General features: G+C 42.4%; 1 protein-coding gene across 1 annotated transcript in view; it reads left to right on the forward strand.

Annotated features, from left to right (window-relative positions):
• ptprbl (protein tyrosine phosphatase receptor type B, like) overlaps window positions 1–21,080 on the forward strand; it is a 55,445-nt gene that overhangs the window by 13,269 nt on the left and 21,096 nt on the right. Inside the window, exons 6-28 of the mRNA XM_076083264.1 lie at window positions 4,379–4,690; window positions 4,956–5,219; window positions 5,426–5,689; window positions 6,481–6,750; window positions 6,871–7,137; window positions 7,314–7,580; window positions 10,461–10,724; window positions 10,849–11,112; window positions 11,412–11,675; window positions 11,807–12,070; window positions 12,702–12,971; window positions 13,346–13,609; window positions 13,964–14,230; window positions 14,388–14,663; window positions 15,455–15,733; window positions 16,200–16,349; window positions 17,908–18,175; window positions 19,213–19,319; window positions 19,411–19,516; window positions 20,056–20,133; window positions 20,535–20,552; window positions 20,636–20,717; window positions 20,828–20,918. Coding sequence (XP_075939379.1) covers window positions 4,379–4,690; window positions 4,956–5,219; window positions 5,426–5,689; window positions 6,481–6,750; window positions 6,871–7,137; window positions 7,314–7,580; window positions 10,461–10,724; window positions 10,849–11,112; window positions 11,412–11,675; window positions 11,807–12,070; window positions 12,702–12,971; window positions 13,346–13,609; window positions 13,964–14,230; window positions 14,388–14,663; window positions 15,455–15,733; window positions 16,200–16,349; window positions 17,908–18,175; window positions 19,213–19,319; window positions 19,411–19,516; window positions 20,056–20,133; window positions 20,535–20,552; window positions 20,636–20,717; window positions 20,828–20,918 — 4,956 coding nt within the window. The remainder of the gene's footprint in view (window positions 1–4,378; window positions 4,691–4,955; window positions 5,220–5,425; window positions 5,690–6,480; window positions 6,751–6,870; window positions 7,138–7,313; window positions 7,581–10,460; window positions 10,725–10,848; window positions 11,113–11,411; window positions 11,676–11,806; window positions 12,071–12,701; window positions 12,972–13,345; window positions 13,610–13,963; window positions 14,231–14,387; window positions 14,664–15,454; window positions 15,734–16,199; window positions 16,350–17,907; window positions 18,176–19,212; window positions 19,320–19,410; window positions 19,517–20,055; window positions 20,134–20,534; window positions 20,553–20,635; window positions 20,718–20,827; window positions 20,919–21,080) is intronic.

The raw sequence follows: 21,080 nt of genomic DNA on the forward strand, positions 1-21,080 counted from the left end.
GAATTTGACATTCTGAACTAAAAGTTACGTCTTTAATTGTCAGGTTCAAACTGTCTCTCAAAGGTTAGTTTATATGAAAATAATAGTAATATCAATAATAATTAAAGCTGCATGCAGCATTGATCGGGCCCTTGCATATTGACGCACGTCGAGGGTACTGGCAGGACTCTGGGTGATGCGGCCGTGCATTTCTGTGACCATCATACACTGCGTGCACGAGTTAAACGGTATTCCCTGTGTCGACCAATGGCGTAGTCAGGTCATTTTGCCAGGTCTTAAGCCTCGAATGTTTTGAGTGTACCTCCGAATACAATCATAATTATCACCCTGTAAAAATCGACAAAAAACTGAGTGTGTGTGAACGAGCTTCAGTGTTCGTAATATAACAGACTGTCAGAGTAAATGCAGCTCGTTTGTTTGTTTGTGCAGGTAGCTCTGACAATCGCTGCTGAGTGACTCAAAGCTGGAAGAGTCGAGGAGAAACAGGAGAATGTATAGTTCCATGTGGAAAAAAATATATATTTTTATAAAGAAATAAATTTAAGCCAAAAGGTGAGCCAATGTAGAATAATCTAACATATAAATTAGTCTGGGTGCAGTTTGATTATATTAAACAAACTTCACGTTGCATGAAATTACTTTACATTACGACCTGTTCCAAATCGAACAAAAACAATTCAATTTAATATGAATGAAAACTCCACGTACAAGCGCGATTTGGAAACCTTTTTTATTCAATTTCTGCTCTCCAAGCATCTTAGTTTGCACATATTTAGATCAGAGAAGTCTTTTTCTCATGGTGTGCCCACAAACCCTTTCAATAAGTTCAGTGTTTGGGCCGCTGTATTTATAGAATCCTGCTTACGTCCGTGCTTATCAGTAGGTGGCGCTATGACTATGAGTTAATATTGGCATGCAGAAGTCCTAAAGCCATGACAGTCAACAAGCATGTGAAGTTTGGGACAGTTTTGACAAAGTACAGTCGAGTTACAACAGCTTGATGGATGATGGCGAACCATGTAAAATGGCCATCACACCACGTCCATGTTGTTCAATGAAACCTAAAGCTTTTAGTAACTTTTAATCGCTAAGGTCTTTAGATTGTTCTGACCAAATTCTAAGCTGATCGGATTAATTCCCTAGGAGTTCGTAGTACAGCACTTGGGAATGGAAAAAAACCACAAGAAATTCATACAAAATTCAAAATGTCTGACTTCCGGTTGGGTTTAGAGCTTAGACCCCTAAGACTTTTTTTAAGTTTAGATGTGATACATCTGCTTACCAAATTTTATACATCTAGGTAAAACGTACTGCGAGGGCTGCATCATAGAAATATTGTAGGGGGCGCTATCGAGCCGACTTGCCACTCTGAAGCATTAAAATCACATTAGATAACTACATTCAGGATTTTAAATGTGTGTGACAAGTTTGATTATGTTTTGAGTATTTTAGCCCCTCAAAAATACCTTCGTTTTTCATGGCGAAGAATGCGTCGCCACGGCAAAGGCTTTTCACGAAACAAGCTTTGAGTAACTTTTCATCACAAACTTCTTTAGATTATACTGACCAAATTTGAAGTTGATTCGAATACTATTTCCCTAGGAGGAGTTCGTTAAAGTACAGCGCCTGGAAATGACAAAAACGACACTAGAAATTCTAAAAAAATAAAAAATGGCTGACTTCCAGTTGGGTTTAGAGCATGGCCCCAAGAGACTTTATTTTAAGTCCAAATGTGATACATGTGCCTACCAAATTTAGTAAATCTATGTGAAACGTACTGCGAGGGCTGCTCAGACGAAATTTTGTAGGGGGCGCTATTGAGCCGATTTGTCCCTCTGAACCAATAAAATCATATTATACAACTAGATTTTGGGCTTCAAATCTGTGTGCCAAGTTTGCTTATGTTTCGAGCATTTCTAGCCTCTCAAAATGACGAAGACTGCGTCGCCACGGCAACGGCGTTTGACGAAACATCAAAAGCTTCATGAACTGGCATTATGAACTTCTTACATTTGTGTGTAACTAACTTGATGTTGATCTGATTTACCTACTAAGAGAAACAAGCCAAAGTATAAAGACTTTAACTTCCTGTTACCAATCTTCACAATGAAGCATTATCAAGGTCTTAAGGTTGTTCTGACAACATTTGAGAGGGATCTGATTAATCTGTGAGGAGCAGGATGTCAAAGTACAAAACTTACAACTTCCAGTTGCCACTAGGTGGCGCTATTACTATGATTCTAAATTGTCTTATAGATGTGTTCCGGGTCAGGATGTTATGACATATGAGAGATTTGGAGCAGATTAGACAATGTACGGCCGAGTTACAACAACTTCCTGTTTCATGGCGAATGGTGTTTTTTTGACGCCACGCCACGGACACATAGTTCTTTTTGATCTTTTTTGAACTTTTTGATCTTTGAGTAACTTTTCACTGCCAAGGTCTCAAGAGCATACTGACCGAGTCTGAAGTCGATCGGGTTAAATCTCTAGGAGGAGTTCCTTAAAGTAGAGCTCCTTGAAATGGTCCAAAAACATCATCAAATTCAAAATGGCTGATTCCTGTTTGGTTTAGGGATAAATTCCAAGAGGATTTTGTACGTCCCATCACGATCCACATACCTACCAAATTTCATACAGCTAGGTGAAACCTAATGTTGGGGCTACTCAATAGGGGGCGCTATCGAGCCAATATTTCATTCATTGGACACCCCAATCAGACTGCAATTTTCGCAAATTCTGGCTTGCGTGCAAAATTTCAAAATGTTTCCAGTATCCCAAGCACCTCCTTTTTGCAATGAAACTGGTAGAATAATAATAATAATAAACATTAGAATAACAATAGGTCCTCCGCTCTGACTACGGTGGTGCTCGGGCCCTAATAATAATAATAATAGTAATATCAATAATATCAATAATAACAATGATAATAATAACAATAACATCTAAAGAAGCAAATTAGCTTGTTAGTGCTTTTATGTGTTCTGGAGTATTTTCATAGTGTGGTGTTAGTACTTTTACTTGTTATGAAATCATACATTGTGTGTTTCCAGAGTTAGACATTGTTTCTAGAGTTGGACATTGTGTGTTTGTAGAGTTGGACATTGTTTGTTTCTAGAGTTGGACATTGTGTGTTTGTACAGTTGGACATTGTGTGTTTCTAGAGTTGGACATTGTGTGTTTGTAGAGTTAGACATTATGTGTTTGTAGAGTTGGACATTGTGTGTTTGTAGAGTTGGACATTGTGTGTTTCTAGAGTTGGACATTGTGTATTTGTAGAGTTGGACATTTTTTCTAGAGTTAGACATTGTGTGTTTGTAGAGTTGGACATTTTGTGTTTGTAGAGTTGGACATTGTTTCTAGTGTTGGACATTGTTTGTTTCTAGAGTTGGACATTGTTTGTTTCTAGAGTTAGACATTGTGTGTTTCTAGAGTTGGACATTGTGTGTTTCTAGAGTTGGACATTGTTTCTAGTGTTGGACATTGTTTGTTTCTAGAGTTGGACATTGTGTGTTTCTAGAGTTGGACATTGTTTTTAGAGTTGGAGATTGTTTCTAGAGTTGGACATTGTGTGTTTGTAGAGTTGGACATTGTGTGTTTCTAGAGTTAGACATTGTGTGTTTGTAGAGTTGGACATTGTTTCTACTGTTGGACATTGTTTGTTTCTAGAGTTGGACATTGTGTGTTTGTAGAGTTGGACATTGTTTCTAGAGTTGGACATTGTGTGTGTGTAGAGTTGGACATTGTTTCTAGTGTTGGACATTGTTTGTTTCTAGAGTTGAACATTGTGTGTTTGTAGAATTGGACATTGTTTCTAGTGTTGGACATTGTTTGTTTCTAGAGTTGGACATTGTGTGTTTGTAGAGTTGGACATTGTTTCTAGTGTTGGACATTGTTTGTTTCTAGAGTTGGACATTGTGTGTGTGTAGAGTTGGACATTGTTTCTAGTGTTGGACATTGTTTGTTTCTAGAGTTGGACATTGTTTGTTTCTAGAGTTGGACATTGTGTGTGTGTAGAGTTGGACATTGTTTCTAGAGTTAGACATTGTTTGTTTCTAAAGTTGGACATTGTTGAGCTCTAGGAAGTGGAGTCTCCTCAGGGAGGAAACATTAGGAACAGCAGGTCACGGTTCAGTGTCAGTGCCGGCCCTCCCTCTGTTTCCTGTCCAGCTCCATTAAAACGTCTTTCAAACAATCTTATCAACCTTCACCGGTCTCACACACACACACACACACACACACACACACACACGCACACGTACACGCACACACACACGCGCACACACACACACACAAACACAATGAAATCTCTCTGAGGCCTGTTTGTATGTTATAGATATATAAAAAATTCCCCCCGCCCCCTTCTGTTTTGTCTCAGACCCGGTCGGCCCGGCTCGGTTGGACGTCCAGCTGGACCAGGTTCAGGCTCAGTATAAAGGCCAGTCTGTGGTCCACGGTGGTTCTCCAGGTCTGCGGGTATCCTGGTCTCGTTCTGCAGGTCACGTGGACTGGTATGATGTGACTCTGGAGGACTCCAGCTCCGGAACCACGCTCAGGACCAGAATCATGGACTCTGCAATCCCCCAGTCTGGTTTCAGCTCTCTGGTCCCCGGGACTCTGTACAACGTCAGTGTGGTGGCTTCAGCCGGGAGCAAGAGCGCTCCACCTGTCCACAAGACAGCACCTACAGGTGAGACACACCTCATTTTAGTTAGTATTCATTGGTTTTCCTGCTATTTGTATCTCTTGAGCCTATTTTTGTTTTATTTATTCGAACATTTTATTTTTTATCATTTTTAACCTAGCCAAAGCTATTTATTGTTTATTTTGAATGATTCATGTATTTTCTTAGTGCTGTTTGAATCTGTATGAAAGGTGCTTTATAAATACAGCTGAGTTGAGACAATATGAGTTCAGGTCAGAGGAGATTCATGACAACCTTCTCTGTCCTCCAGCTCCGTCGTCTGTCCTCGGCCTGCAGGTAGCGTCTTCGTCCTCAGACGGCCTCCATGTTTCCTGGACGGTCGGTCCAGGTCGAACCGAGCGATTCAGGGTTCTGCTGACGGATCCGGACCGGGTTCTGTTGAAGAACGTCACTCTGCCGAACACCGTGACCTCCGCTGAGCTGGACGGCCTGCAGCCCGGCACCCTGTACATCATCACCGTGGTAACAGAGGCCGTTGGCCTGATGAGCGCCGCCTCCGAACAGGTGGTCACAGGTAGATATACCTTTATATATGATATATATATATATATCATATATATAATAATCTGACATAAACCTCTCACTTTATTAATCTAACTGAAACCTCCCTCAGTTAATATCTTCCTAAAGTGAAGACAATAAATAAATAAAACAGTACATTTACAATGTACTGTAAATATTATTTATACCTATAATCTACCCCCCCCCCCCCCCTTGCAGTCCCAGCAATGGTCTCAGATCTAAGGTTGGACAACAACAACAGCTCAGATAGTCTGCAGGCCTCCTGGCGGTCACCTGAAGGTGGTGTGGACGTCTACCTATTGACCCTGTCGGCTCTGGACTCGACCCCCCAGGAGCTCCGTCTGCATCCCAACGTCACCCGTGTGGTCTTTGATGGTCTGACCCCTGGTCACAGCTACCAGCTGAGTATCAGGACCACCGCTGGAGGACAGAGCTCAGAGACCAGGACCAGTGGCAGGACAGGTACATGTTTTAAACACCAGGACACCATGAACCTTTATCCTTAGTACAGGTTCATGCAGTCAGTCTGTAGTATTTGTGTTAATGATAGTTCCCCATCATGTTTCAGTCTGTTGTCTTTGTGTTAAAGATAGTTCCCCATCATGTGTCAGTCTGTAGTCTTTGTTTTAATGATAGTTCCCCGTCATGTTGGTCTGTAGTCTTTGTGTTAAAGATAGTTCCCCATCACGTTTCAGTCTGTAGTCTTCGTTTTAATGATAGTTCCCCATCATGTTTCAGTCTGTTGTCTTTGTTTTAATGATAGTTCCCCGTCATGTTTCAGTCTGTAGTCTTTGTTTTGATGCTAGTTCCCCATCACGTTTCAGTCTGTAGTCTTCATTTTAATGATAGTTCCCCATCATGTTTCAGTCTGTAGTCTTTGTGTTAAAGATAGTTCCCCATCATGTTTCAGTCTGTAGTCTTTGTTTTAATGATAGTTCCCCGTCATGTTTCAGTCTGTAGTCTTTGTTTTAATGATAGTTCCCGTCATGTTTCAGTCTGTAGTCTTTGTGTTAAAGATAGTTCCCCATCACGTTTCAGTCTGTTGTCCTTGTTTTAATGATAGTTCCCCGTCATGTTTCAGTCTGTAGTCTTTGTTCTAATGATAGTTCCCCATCATGTTTCAGTCTGTAGTCTTTGTTCTAATGGTAGTTCCCCATCATGTTTCAGTCTGTAGTCTTTGTTTTAATGATAGTTCCCCATCACGTTTCAGTCTGTAGTCTTTGTTTTAATGATAGTTCCCCGTCATGTTTCAGTCCCTCAGCCGGTGTCATCTCTCTCCATGACGCCCCTCAGTGACATCAGGACTCTGAGGTTCAGCTGGTCGCCCCCCAGAGGAGACTGGGAGAACTACAGCGTCCTGCTGAGGGATGGCTCGGTGGTTCTGGTGAACCAGACCATCAGTAAACTGAGCAGACAGCACCTCTTCTCTCTCCCCAGTCTGGTGCCGGGTAGACTCTACGGGGCAGAGGTGACGGTTCACAGCGGCATTCTGGGTAACACGGCTCGCTGCCACGGACGACTGCGTGAGTTCACATTCACACCTTCTGTTATCTTTAAGTTTGTTCGTCAGAAACAACACAAATAAGTTATAAATTATATTATTGATTCTTATATTAAATAATAGTTATTATACGTCCCTGCAGCCCCTCGTCCCGTCCAGCAGCTGCTCGTCCGTCACGCTGATGAAACTACTGTGAGCGTCTTCTGGAGTCCACCGGTCGGTGAGTGGGACGGCTTCACTGTGGTCCTCAGACAGGTGGACCCCGCCACCGTTGTGGCTCAGAGGATCCTCTCCATTGAGGCCAGAGAGTGCACCTTTAACACCCTGACCTCAGCACGCCTTTACGCCGTCACTGTGATGACCAACAGTGGTAACCTGACCAGCTCCACCTCTGTGACCGCTTGGACCAGTACGTCTGATTCATTAGTCCGGCTCCAACACCCAACCAGTCAGCCACCAGTTCAAACTGTGTTTGTCTCACTTTGTTTCTAGTTTATTGTAAAAGAATCTGCAGGGTATCAAACCACCGAGCTGATTGCTGGGACACAAAGATGGAGTCGGTAACGTGTTCCTGTGTCCTCTCAGGCCCGGCTCAGGTCTCCAGGCTGCAGGTCTCAAACCTCGGCAGCACCGACAGCCTGCAGACGCACTGGGATCGAGCCTCCGGAGACCTGGACTCGTACCGCGTCCTGCTGGTCCAGGACAGCAGCATCATCAAGAACGAGAGCGTGCGGGCCGATGCCACCGGCATCAGCTTCCAGAGTCTGAGACCTGGAACTCTGTACCGGGTGGTGTTGACCAGCGTCAGAGCCGGACATACCTCCAGACAGAGTGTAGCAGAGGGACGCACGGGTGAGACTTCATGGTGCTTTTCTTAAATATGAATGATATATGTATCTATTTATTCATCTATTTATTCATTTCATTATCTATTCATTTATTTATTTAATTAATTTTGAATCTATTCATTTATTCATTTATTTATATATCTATTTAATTATATATTCATGTATTTATTCATTTCATTATTTATATAATCATTTCTTTCTTTATTCATTTATCTTGAAGTGTTGACAACAACAGAAGAACTGAGACTTCCTGTCAGGACGAACTTCATTGTTAAATTACACCATTTAATATTTTACTGCTGGAAAATGTTTCTAAGTCACGGAGGACAAAGATCAAAGACTTTAAATATTCAATATTCAATATTCAACTTTCACTGTGAACATCATGAGAATCAAACTAATGTTAAAGAGTAGAAATTATATATGTACTGGGCTGTAGCAGCTAGCAGAAGTTAGTAGTAGTAGTAAGAGTTCAAGTTGAAAGATATGTAAGAAGTTATGACATTGACATTTTTTGCGTTTTGCTTAGTGTAGATTCTTCTTTTTTTTTACCTAGTTTTGTTTTTTAAGATAGATAGATATGTACTTTATTCATCCCCAGGGGAAATCTGTACGTTACAGCAGCAAGACATACAAGTAAGCAAAGTAACAGAGTAACCACAAATATTAAGTATTAAAAAATGCACAATATATACAATAGAATAACAGAGGTCATATTAAATATCAGAATATAGAATATAGAAGATAAAACAACAAAAATGCACAGTATATACAATGAAATAGAATAGTGCAAACATCAACCCCAGCAAACAGCAGTGTAGCGGTGTGTAGTTATGTGGAGGATGATTTGGCCAGAGGTGATTTATTATAAAGTCTTATAGCAGAGGGCAGGAATGTTCTCCTGTATCGGTCCTGTGACAGCGGAGCTGGATCAGTCTGTCCCTGCAGTAGGTGGTGGAGAGGGTGGTCCGGGTTATCCAATATGGATAATAGTTTCTTCAGTGTCCTCCTCTCCACCACCTCTTTGAGATTGTCCAGTTTGCAGCCAATGATGGAGCCGGCCTTCTTAACTAGTTTATTAAGTCTGTTGATGTCTCCGGCTCCAATGCTGCTCCCCCAGCAGACTACGGAGAAGTACAGTGCACTGGCCACAACAGACCGATAGAACATCTCCAACATCTTGCTGCACACGTTGAAGGATCGAAGTTTCCTCAAGAAAAAGAGTCGACTCATCCCCTTCTTGTACACAGCGTTGATGTTGGTCTTCCAGTTCAGTCTGCTGTCGATGGAGACATCCAGGTACTTGTACTCCTCCACCATGTCCACATCCTCTCCCAGAACTCTCAGCGGTTGTGGAGCCGTCGTCTTCCTCCTGAAGTCGATCACCATCTCTCTGGTCTTGGCCATGTTCAGACGCAGGTGATTTCTACCCGCCCACTCCACAAAGTCCTCCACTACTGCCCTGTACTCCTCCTCCCGTCCGTCCCTTATACACCCGACCACTGCAGAGTCATCAGAGAACTTCTGCAGATGGCATGACCCTGAGTTGTACTGGAAGTCAGTGGTGTACAAGGTGAACAGGAAGGGAGACAGAACAGTTCCCTGTGGGGCTCCAGTATCACTGACCACCGTATCAGACAGCACATGGCCCAGTTGGACAAACTGTGGTCTGCCTGTGAGGTAGTCAGTGATCCAGGAGACGGTGGATGCGTTAACCCCCACCACCCGCAGCTTCTCACTCAGCAGCACTGGTTGGATGGTGTTGAATGCACTGGAGAAATCAAAGAAAGTGATTCTCACAGAGCCACCGGCTCATCCAGGTGCGACTGAGCTCGTTGCAGCAGGTAGATGATGGCGATTAACACTGAAGGAGGAGAAACGGATTTCTCAAGAAGGACATTTCAGGAAAAGCTGGACAGGGTCGGTCAACCCCACAGCTAGCAGCCCTGACCCAGCATGGAAAAGGATTTGTACGAACAGTATTTCAGCATCGGAGAAGCATTGTACATTTTATGGCTGGGAATGAGTTTTATTTGCAACTGAGCGTCTTGGTGTTTGGAGCTGTTTGGAGCTATGCTACGCTAACCTGAGGTGGCTAACCAAGGCAGCAACACGACACCATATCACGACAGGACACTTACAAGCTACGGTGCTTTTGAAAACTTTTGGAGAGACCCGAGTGGATCTACAACTCAACGAACACGTTCGCAGGAGGACCTCTGGCTGGAACTGAACCGCACCGATGTTCTGTACAAACGCGTCATTATTACACCCCTAGAAACAAATAACCGTAGCTGTGGCTCATCATGAGGTTATTAGGAGATGGAACTGTAGTCGGACAGCCGAATGCACGGCCCGCTACTGATATATACAGTATACATATTAGTGCTGGGCAAGTTAACGCGTTATTATCGCATTAACGCATTAATTAATTAATTAACGCCGACGATTATTTTATCATGCGTTAACGCAGTTTTAAAAAAATTATTATTAAGCGACATTTTTAACACAAGAACCGGCAGCGAGCGGTGAACAGCTGTTTGTGTGGCGTCTCTTCCGTCTCTTCCTGTTTCCTTCACCTACACTCCCCTGGGTCCTAAGTCCCTCCATGTACAGCTTCTTATCTAATTCTAATTATGTTTTTGCTGTAAATATGTACATATTATTTCATGTAAATACACATTTAAAGACTCTGTTAAATAAACATTTAGTTTATGTTCATCTTATTTTCTGCAGGTTTAGAACAAAAGACTCAATCTTTTGGTTTGAGTTTGATCCAAAGAGCTGAAACAGTAAAACGATTCACAACATAGTTTTCAGATCTGAGAGGAAGACATGTTCATGTCCCCCCTCCTGTCTGCCCCCCCCCTTGTCTCCCCCTCAGCCCCGGCTGCAGTGGGTGAGGTAACAGTCAGCAATAACGGTCGTATGGACTTCCTGAGTGTGTCGTGGCGTCCGGCTCCAGGTGAGGTGGACGGTTACCTGGTGACGCTGAGCGACCGTCAGAAGACTCTTCACACCGTCTCTGTTTCTAAATCCAGTCCAGAGTGTGTTTTTAACTCTTTGGTGTCCGGACGTCTCTACAACGTCTCCATCGCCTCAAGAAGTGGAACGCACCTGAACCGCACCTTCATCCAGGAGAGAACACGTACGTACCTCACTGACCGGGTTTGCTGTCTGCTGGTCTGTTTGCTGACTGCAGGTCTGTCTGTCTGTTTGTCTGTCTGCAGACTGACTGTCTGCATGTTTATCTTTAATCTCCGTCCTCGCAGAGCCGTCGCAGGTCCAGAACCCGACAGCTACTCACGCAGCGCGGGACGACTACCTGAAGGTTTATTGGCGTCAAGCCGCCGGAGACTTTGACTTCTACCAGGTGTTCATCAAACACAACAACATGTTCCTGCAGAACAAGACGGTTCTGAAGACGCAGAACGAGTGCGTATTCACCGGCCTGGTGCCCGGCCGACTCTACACCGTGCTGGTGAGCACCTGGAGCGGGAAGTACGAAACCAGCGCCTCCACTCACGGCCGGACTTGTAAGTGACCTCTGACCCCTCTGATACACCAACACTTTACTCTCCACTGGTGTAAACCAACATGTTAAGTTAACGTTTGGCTACATATTGGCACCAGAGGAGAAGTTACCTGAACCAGAGCTGCTTTACTTCAGCAGCCTCAGCTGTTCTCAGGTCAGCTTTGACTAGAGGACAATCAAATACAATCAGAATACTCACCAACTACCTGTTTTCTCTCTGAAGACGTGTCATTGTTTTTAATGGAGTCCAGTCTCTGGATACCAGAACAGGATCAACTTTCTCTGCTCTCCATTCTGCAGTTCCAGCGGCAGTCCGGTCCCTAGTTCTAGCTGGACGGGGTACCGAGGACCTGCGAGTGACGTGGTCTGCTGCCCCGGGTGACATGGATCACTACGAGGTGCAGCTGCTGTTCAACGACATGAAGGTGTTCCCGCCGGTCACTCTGGGCAGCGGCGTGGGAGAGTGTGTGCTGTCATCGCTCACACCCGGACGGCTCTACAAGATCCTGGTTTCTACGTTCAGCGGACCCAACCAGAGGGCCTGGTTCATCGAGGGTCGCACAGGTCAGACAGAAGCAGCTGCTCCTTCTTCTTCACATCATTGTAGACATTACAATTATAACGAGCTCTTTAATCCTGCAGGTCAGAACACAGAAGAAGCTGCTGAGGTTCTAACGTGTCTTTTTCCTCCTCAGTTCCCAGTAAAGTGAAGAACATCCACATCAGTAACAGCGGAGACAGCAGCAGTCTGAAGGTGAGCTGGACGTCCGGTCAGGGCGATGTGGACGAGTACTCCGTCTTTTTGTACAGAGAGGACAGACAGCTGGACGTCCGGCTCATCCTCAAACACCACAGCGAGGTGACGTTTGGTTCTCTTCAGCCGGGACAGAAGTACAGAGTGACGGTTCAGTCGGTCAGCGGAGATCTGCTCAACAACAACACGGCCACCGGACGCACAGGTAATATACGAATACTACACAGGTAATACACAGGTAATACACTGATACTATACAGGTACTATACTGTAGTATAATGTACTACATAGGTAATACACTGCTCAACAACAACACGGCCACCGGACATATATACTGTACTACACTGTACTGTAATGTACTACACAAGTAATACACACTGTACTATACTGTACTACACAGGTAATACACTGTACTATACTTTACTGCACAGGTACTGCACTCTTCTATACAGGTACTAGACAGTACTACCCAGTACATAGATTTACATTTATATATTACACATTTTGTTATACAACCCTTGATTTTACAGTGAAACACTCATAAATATTTATGATGCTTTATAACAACAATCATGTTATAAGAACTTATAAGGTCAACTATCATAATACTTCATAACTGATGGAGTTCATTGTGCACTATAATTATATTATACTTCACATTATCTTTTCATAGTGCATTATAATGAGATTATAAATTACAAGTGGTCATTGTTTGTAGTAAGAAAACATTTTTACAATGTTTTGTGTTTTGTTCTTGTGTAGATTTAATATACGATATATTTCATCATACTTGTGTACTTGTACTACTGACATGATGACATCATTGTGTCCCTCAGTGCCCTCTGTAGTGACGGGTCTCCAGGTGGAGGAGCTCGTCTCCTCCTGCAGCCTCCAGGTGAGCTGGCTGGAGGCTCTGGGTGTTTCTGACGGTTACGTCCTGCAGCTCCTGGACGATCGAGGCGCTCTGGTGACTAACTCCTGTCAGCCCTCCGGATACACCGGGTTCAGGTTTGACGGCCTCACACCAGGCAAGAGGTACCGGGTCCTGGTCCAGACCACCAGCGGGGGCGTCCACAGCCAGGGAGTCAGCGCTGGGGCTCGAACACGTGAGACTTCCTGTTTCTTACTCGGACGGGAAATTGTGTTTTCAACTGTCTTAATATTTCAAGAGTTAAAATGTTAAGATCCTCTGAGAACAAAAGCATTCGAGTTCAAAGAGAAGAAGTAATTATGTTACAAAATAAAAACGTAACATAAAGTCAATATAATATATATTAATTATATAAAGTAATAATCGTAATACATTTGGATTCATTCTAGAATAAGTGGTCATGTTTAAAAAAGAGAGATGTCATTTTGTAGAGAAGATATTTCATATATTTCAACATATAATCATAAAGTAGTAATATTTCTATGTATTGAAATATATATTGCAGAACACAGTGACCCCCCCCCCCCCCCCCCCCCTCTGTCCTATCAGGTCCAGCAGCCGTCACCGATCTGTCCATTGAAGCCAACACCACCACTCTCCTGTCGTTCCGCTGGTCTCCACCTGATGGAGAGTTTGACTTTTATGATATTTTCTTGTATAAAAGCGACGACTCGCTGCAGGAGAGACGACGCGGCCAGTCCAGCAGTCAGCAGGTTTCCTTCCAGGGTCTCAGACCTGGAGCTCCGTACAGGATGGTGGTGGTGACCCACAGCGGAGAGCAGACTAGCCAATCGTCTGTCTGGGCACGGACAGGTGAGGGGGGGGGGGGGGGGGGGGTATTTAAAGCACTTTGTTTCATATAAGAAGAGTTTATGCTGCTTTGTTATTATTTGTTTGTAATGATGTGCAAGTGCTTCCTAAAAAATATGACGCCAGTCGGCTAATTAATGAATCAGTTGGATTGAAGTCAGATTGAAGTCAGATTGAAGTGCACCTTCTCCATTTTCCACCATGTTGAATTGTTCTGAACGACACATTTTTGATAGTTCCTCCTAAACTGTAGGTCTAAAGACGTTTTCGTGGTTCTGGTGCTGAAGCTGTAGAAACACGTTACTTGTGGAACACTGAGTGTACAAACTGTGATTAAAACCTCCGTCTCACCTTCAGTCCCAGCAGCCGTGGTGTCTCTGAAAGCTCACGCTGGAAACCAGTCTGACGCTCTGTGGGTGAACTGGGACCGTGGCAGTGGGGATCTGAGCGGGTTCCTGTTGTCTCTCTACAACCCCGACGACTCTCGGCGGACCGAGCAGCCGCTGGGCTCCGAGTCCACAGAGTTCGTCTTCTCTGGCCTGGTGCCCGGTCGGCTGTACCGAGTTGAGGTGACGAGCCTCAGCGGAGAGCTGAGCAACAGAGTCAGCACACTGGGGAGGACTGGTGAGATGTTACTGCTGGTCCTGGGATGTTATGGGATGTCAATGAAGCTGGAGACGTGTAGTCGAATAGAAATGGAGAGAATCACCTGATTCTTACTTGATGCCTTTAGTCCAGAAGTCTGATTTCAGAGAATAAGACATGTTTCTGTCCACCTCAGCTCCCAAACCTCCCACCTCCTTCCTGTTCGGGGGGGTCACCAACACCTCCCTGGAGGTCTCCTGGACCGGCCCCGTGGACTCCGACTACGACGACTTCGACCTGCAGTGGACTCCTCGGGACCGGCTGTCCGTCATCGACCCGTATCATAGCCGCACCTCCGGCAGCCGAATCCTGAGCCGGACGTTCCCCGGGCGGCTCTACTCCTTCAGCCTCCGCAGCGTCAGCGGGGCCCCGCCCACCTACAGCACGGCCATTCACAACAGCATCCGGACCAGTAGGTGGCAGCACTTCAACTCGTCGTGCTTTGTTTGTTCCTCAAAGGTTCATAAAAGGAAGAAGGTTTGCAAATGAAAAGACAATCTGAAAATATAGAATTGAATAATGCAAAAGTGTAAAATAATATTAATCATCAGCTGATGAATTTTACTGTTCACATGTTGTAAAGGTTAAAGTTATTTAAATATGGATCAGGCGGGTCGGGTCATAGCGGGTCGGGTCATAGATGGATCAGGCGGGTCGGATCATGTGTTTAAAAGCGGATGAAATAAAACATCATTAATGAGGAAAATATGAATTACATTCTCAAAAGGATAAAATATATAAAACATTGCAGATCTGCTGAGAAACATATAACTTCACTGATTATCTCACGAGATAAAAGTTTAATTCTGTTTATATTTTTACTGCTGAAATGTTCCACGATATTTACTGAATGATTGGAAACGTCTCCAATCAATAAATCATCAGATCATTAGATTGTTATAGAAAACAAACATCTTTTAAAAACATTTTGATAATAATAATAATAATAAAAACAATATTAATAATAATAATAATAATAATAATAATAAAAACAATAATAATAATAATCTAAAATATAATACAGTTTCTCAAAATGAATGAATTATTGTTTTTATTATTATTATTATTATTAATATTGTTTTTATTATTATTATTATTATTATTTTTCTGGGGTAAAATACATGAGTAGATTTACTATGAGGTACCTCAGTATGTGCGTATTAATACTACATTGTGAGTACTTGTACTTGTCTCTCGCTGTAGAGCCGGAGCGAGTCCACAGCCTCCACTGTCGCCCTCAGAGCTCCACCTCCATCTGCTGCTCCTGGGGGCCCCCGGAGGCCGACTACGACTCCTACACCATCGAGTGTCTCCACCAGGACTCACAGGTCATGGTCTACTCGCGGCGCACCGGCAAAGACTCCACCTCCTACGTCATCACCCAGCTGGAGCCACACAAGCGCTACACCGTCTCTGTCAAGGTGATCTCGGACCGGACCACCAGTGAGGACGCTCGGGACGCCGTGGTGACCATGATCGACCGTAAGGACGCCTTCTGATATGAGTAGAAGGACTCGTTTAACGTTTAATGTCTGACTCCTCAATGACTCCTCTGTGACTCCTCAATGACTCTTCCATGACTCCTCCGTGACTCCTCTGTGACTCCTCAATGCCTCCTCAATGACTCCTCAATGACTCTTCCATGACTCCTCAATGACTCCTCTATGACTCCTCCATGACTCCTCATGACTCCTCCATGACTCCTCAGTGACTCTTCCATGACTCCTCAATTACTCCTCCATGACTCCTCAATGACTCCTCCATGACTCCTCAATGACTCTTCCATGACTCCTCTATGACTCCTCCATGACTCCTCCATGACTCCTCAATGACTCTTCCATGACTCCTCCATGACTCCTCCATGACTCCTTAATGACTCTTCCATGACTCCTCCATGACTCCTCAATGACTCTTCCATGACTCCTTAATGACTCCATGACTCCTCCAGGTCCTCCGGTGCCCCCCCTCAGTACCCGGGTCAGTGACCGGACCGCCGTGGTCACCAAGTCCTCCATTGTCTTCAGGTTCAACTGCAGCTGGTTCAGTGACGTCAATGGAGCCGTCAAGTTCTTCACTGTGGTGGTGACGGAGTCTCAAGGTATACACACACACATATATGTATATATATATATATATATATATATTTATATATATATATATATATATTTATATATATATATATTAGTGCTGGGCAAGTTAACGCGTTAATTTCGCGTTAACGCATTCATTAATTAACGCCGACAATTATTTTATCGCGCGTTAACGCATTTTTAAAATGTATTATTTTTTTAATTGAAAGACAAGAGACAATACATATACATAACAACAAGAGAATGACAAGAACAGTGGGATAAAAGCCAGCAAACATCCTATAGTCAGTTGGACATCGCTGCGGTAAAGTCAGCAGACACTCAGATCTCCGTGGTCAACTCAGCAGACACTTACATGTTAGTGCACCTATATGCTGACATTCACAGTAAATGCATTTAAACGGCACAGATCGGGAGCGAGCGAAGGACTTTGAAAATTAGTGGAAAGATTAACGTGAGACAACATCCGGTTTCTTCAGACGAGCATCCGGTTTTCAGAATAAGATGCCAACAAAGTATGAATTATATTCACATTAAGTATAAAACATGCTACCTGCATCTCGTGAACCAAATGTTATTGCACTTTTGTTCATATAGCAGTACTTTTAAAATAAAAGTGCGCAATACACTACTTTTGAATTCATTATTGAACTTTGCCATAACAATGCGATTAATCGCGATTAATCGCAAAAAATCCATGCGATTAATCGCGATTAAATATTTTAATCGTTGCCCAGCACTAATATATATATACACATATTTATATATATCTTTACACACTATGCCATGTACATTATGTGACTCTCATTGGTTGGTTAAATGGAAGCCGGCAGAGCTGGACTCCTGAACTCGTACCTGTACTTGAAATATGATTTCGTATTCACACTAGTACTCGTCGTGTCCATGTCCTTGTACTGTTACACTTACTCATAGTAGTACTCTTAGTTGTACTCATGCCAGTTTACATACATGTACTTGTACTCATACTTGTACTCCTACCTGTACTTGACATGTGAGAATTAATACTTTGTGAACTTAGTATTAATACTTTGTGCTTTGACATGTGAGAATTAATACTTTGTGAACTTAGTATTAATACTTTGTGCTTTGACATGTGAGTATTAATACCTTGTGCTTTGACATGTGAGTATTAATATTTTGTGAACTTAGTATTAATATTTTGTACTTTGACATGTGAGTATTAATACTTTGTGCTTTGACATGTGAGAATTAATACTTTGTGAACTTAGTATTAATACTTTGTGCTTTGACATGTGAGTATTAATACCTTGTGCTTTGACATGTGAGTATTAATATTTTGTGAACTTAGTATTAATATTTTGTGCTTTGACATGTGAGTATTAATACTTTGTGCTTTGACATGTGAGAATTAATACTTTGTGAACTTAGTATTAATACTTTGTACTTTGACATGTGAGTATTAATACCTTGTGCTTTGACATGTGAGTATTAATACCTTGTGCTTTGACATGTGAGTATTAATACTTTGTGAACTTAGTATTCATATTTTGTGCTTTGACATGTGAGTATTAATATTTTGTGAAGGAGAGGACGAGGATCAGCCGGACCAGCACCACCCTCTTCCCTCTTTCCTGGACTATAAATCCAACAGCTCCATAAAATCCTACCAGACCGGCTTCTTCCCGAGTCGCTGCTCCGACAGCAGCTCCCAAAGTTTTGAGGTGAATCTGGGGACCGGGATGGACTCTCTGGGGGGCCCCTGTGACCACAGAGACTCAGACCTGGACCCAGAGACCAGCAGAGACCTGAACCTGTTCTGTGACGGACCACTGAAACCCAAAACCTCCTACAGGTACTGCAGATAAATCAAACCTGTTGGAGCCATAATGTGGTTTTGTTGTTTTCTTATGTCTTTGAGGGAAACATGGGGTGTGTACACATGCAGTTCTGACATTGAACAGTGGGTGGCACATTAACCTAAAAGTGCATATATGTAAGTGCCTGGTAATGAGGATCAGGTGTGTGTGGACGAGAAGCTAACAGTTTTTGACCGTGTCAAGGTGTCAAAGTATCGTGTCAATGTAGCGTGTCAGCCGGCATGTGAGCTTGTAGTTTCAAGGTCTTATAGTATCCTGTAAAGTATCCTGTATTATGTTACGGTGCCAATATGTTACGGTGCCAATATGCATTTGAATAAATGGATCAACGGATCTAAAGAAATTACCGACAGTATTGGACAGTAAAATGTTTGTGGAACACGCGTCCGAAAAATGGATATTTGTGAAAGTCAGTACAAAACCCTTGAAACACGATTTAGGATTTACTTTATATTAAATATAATAATAATAATAATTACTTGATTAATAAGAATGATGATAATAATAAAAATGATGATAATAAGAATTACTTTAATAATAAGAAGAATGATTATAATAATGAGTTTATTTACTGTACTTTCATCTCAATTTAAAAGATGGTTTTCATCATACTTCTTTTACAAAGTAAACAAACTTTAATGTTAATAATAATAATATTAAAGTAATAATCATTCCTCTCAGCTTTTATTTTTAAAACTATAACTTGTGTAAACGAGTCAGAAGATGTGAAAGATGTCGTGTTTCTATTCTCACAGTTTTATATTCAAAGTCTTTTGTTTAAAAAGATAAAAAGGAGAAAAAAATAATGTTTTGATTTTGTGCCATTTATTAATTTAAAGAGTTTCAATATAAAAGTTTAGTAATTTTTTAAATGGAGATCAGTGCTGTAAGAGAACAGGAATATCTTAACCAGAGGAGTAACTTAATCTTTAATTAATATCATGTTTATGTGAATTAAATGAATATCTATCCATTTATTTAAAGGTTTGTGTGCCCTGTGTTGTGTCTGCAGGCTCAGCGTTCGAGCGTTCACTCAGCTGTTCGATGAAGAGAAGAAGAACTTCAGCTCTCCTCTGTTCAGCGACACGTTCCTGTCACTGCCTGTGGTCACCGAGGCAGGTGAGAGAAACATATAGACATATATACTGTATGTATTTATTATTATTTAGAAACAGCTGTGATTGAAGGCCTTCATGGTTTCCTTCCTCAGAGCCTCTGAGCGGTGTGATGGAGGGAGTCAGTGCCGCCATGTTCCTCATCATCATGACGGTGGGAGTCACCGCTCTGCTGCTCTGCAGACGGACAGTTCGCAAAGTGTGAGTTTCCACAAACTCAAGCCTGAACTGAAACACTGAAAGACACAAATGGTCCTTCATCATCAGACTCCGCCTCCCCATGACTCCACACTCCTCACACACCTCCTCATTAACATTAATGACAGTACTTATTCCTGTCAGGTCTGTGCTGCCCTCTGCTGGACTGAAACATGACACACCTCCTCATTAACATTAATGACAGTACTTATTACTGTCAGATATGTGCTGCCCTCTGCTGGACTCAAACGCAACACACCTCATTAACATTAATGACAGTACTTATTCCTGTCAGGTCTGTGCTGCCCCCTGCTGGACTGAAACACGACACAGCTCCTCATTAACATAAAAACTGTTTATTCAGTTTTTAAAGACAGATCAAACGTGTTACTTGTCATAAGAGCTTGTGTTACTTATTTGATGACTAGACGAGTTTGAGGCTCTGATTGGACAACAGTGCAGGTGTGTTCTCTTCCTATATGGAGGTGCAGCAGGTAAACGGACCTGGATAACAACACATGTGGGATGTTGCTGTGTTTCAGAGTTCAGGAGAGATCGACAGTCAGAATGAATGTGAGGAGAGAGACGCCGACATCAGGACTCCACCTGGGAGTCAGAGGGTAAAAGTACTACATCTAATACTACATAATGTACTGTAGTGATAATGCTAAGGACGCCACTATAGTACATACATTATCATGCATACTAGCATCAAGTTACTACTCTAGTACACAGCTAATTATACTACATATTAAGACTAATAATACTACTGTACTATAGCTGATTGTACTGCATACTGACACTAATATTATGTTAGTACTAAGACTATTACTAACAGTGTACCTTAGATTTACAAGCCAGTATTAACTGCTCTTCTACTTTTAATAATCCTAATGTGAAAGTTAATTCTGAGAATTATACTAATACTAATGATAGTACTAAATATAAATAGAAGATATTATAAATAATGAAGTCATCATCATTATTCATGTTTACATCACTTTCTCCTTTTGTTCCTCAGAAACCGTCGAGTCTCGAGGTGAGAAACTCAAAACTTCTCTTCAACACTTTATTTTTTATCAGTTTGTCTTCTTACTAAAACTTTTATTTTGTGTGTTTCAGTCCCATCAAGATCCTGAACTTTGAGAGTCACTACAACAAACTACAGGCTGACTCCAACTACCTTCTGTCAGAGGAGTACGAGGTGATCAGGATGATGTACATTTAAAGAAAAGAAGATGATTTATTGACCTTTACTTTTTGTTGAAGAACCTCTGACTTCATCGTGACTTTATTCTGTTTTGTTTTCTTCAGGATCTGAAAGACGTCGGTCGTAATCAGCCGCTGGACTCGGCTCTGCTGCCGGAAAACCGAGGAAAGAACCGATACAATAACATCCTGCCCTGTGAGTGACTCTTATTAATAACAGAGAAGAATAAGAGTCATTAACACAGAGAAGAAGAAGACATATTAATAAACAGAAAAGAAGAAGACTCAATAACATATATAGAAGAAAAAGACTCTTTAAAACAGAGAAGACTCATTAACTGTCTCTTACTGACTCTCT

Source organism: Anarhichas minor, unplaced genomic scaffold (genome assembly GCF_050575085.1).
Source record: "Anarhichas minor isolate MPS153535 unplaced genomic scaffold, ASM5057508v1 ptg000125l, whole genome shotgun sequence".
NCBI lineage: Eukaryota > Metazoa > Chordata > Actinopteri > Perciformes > Anarhichadidae > Anarhichas > Anarhichas minor.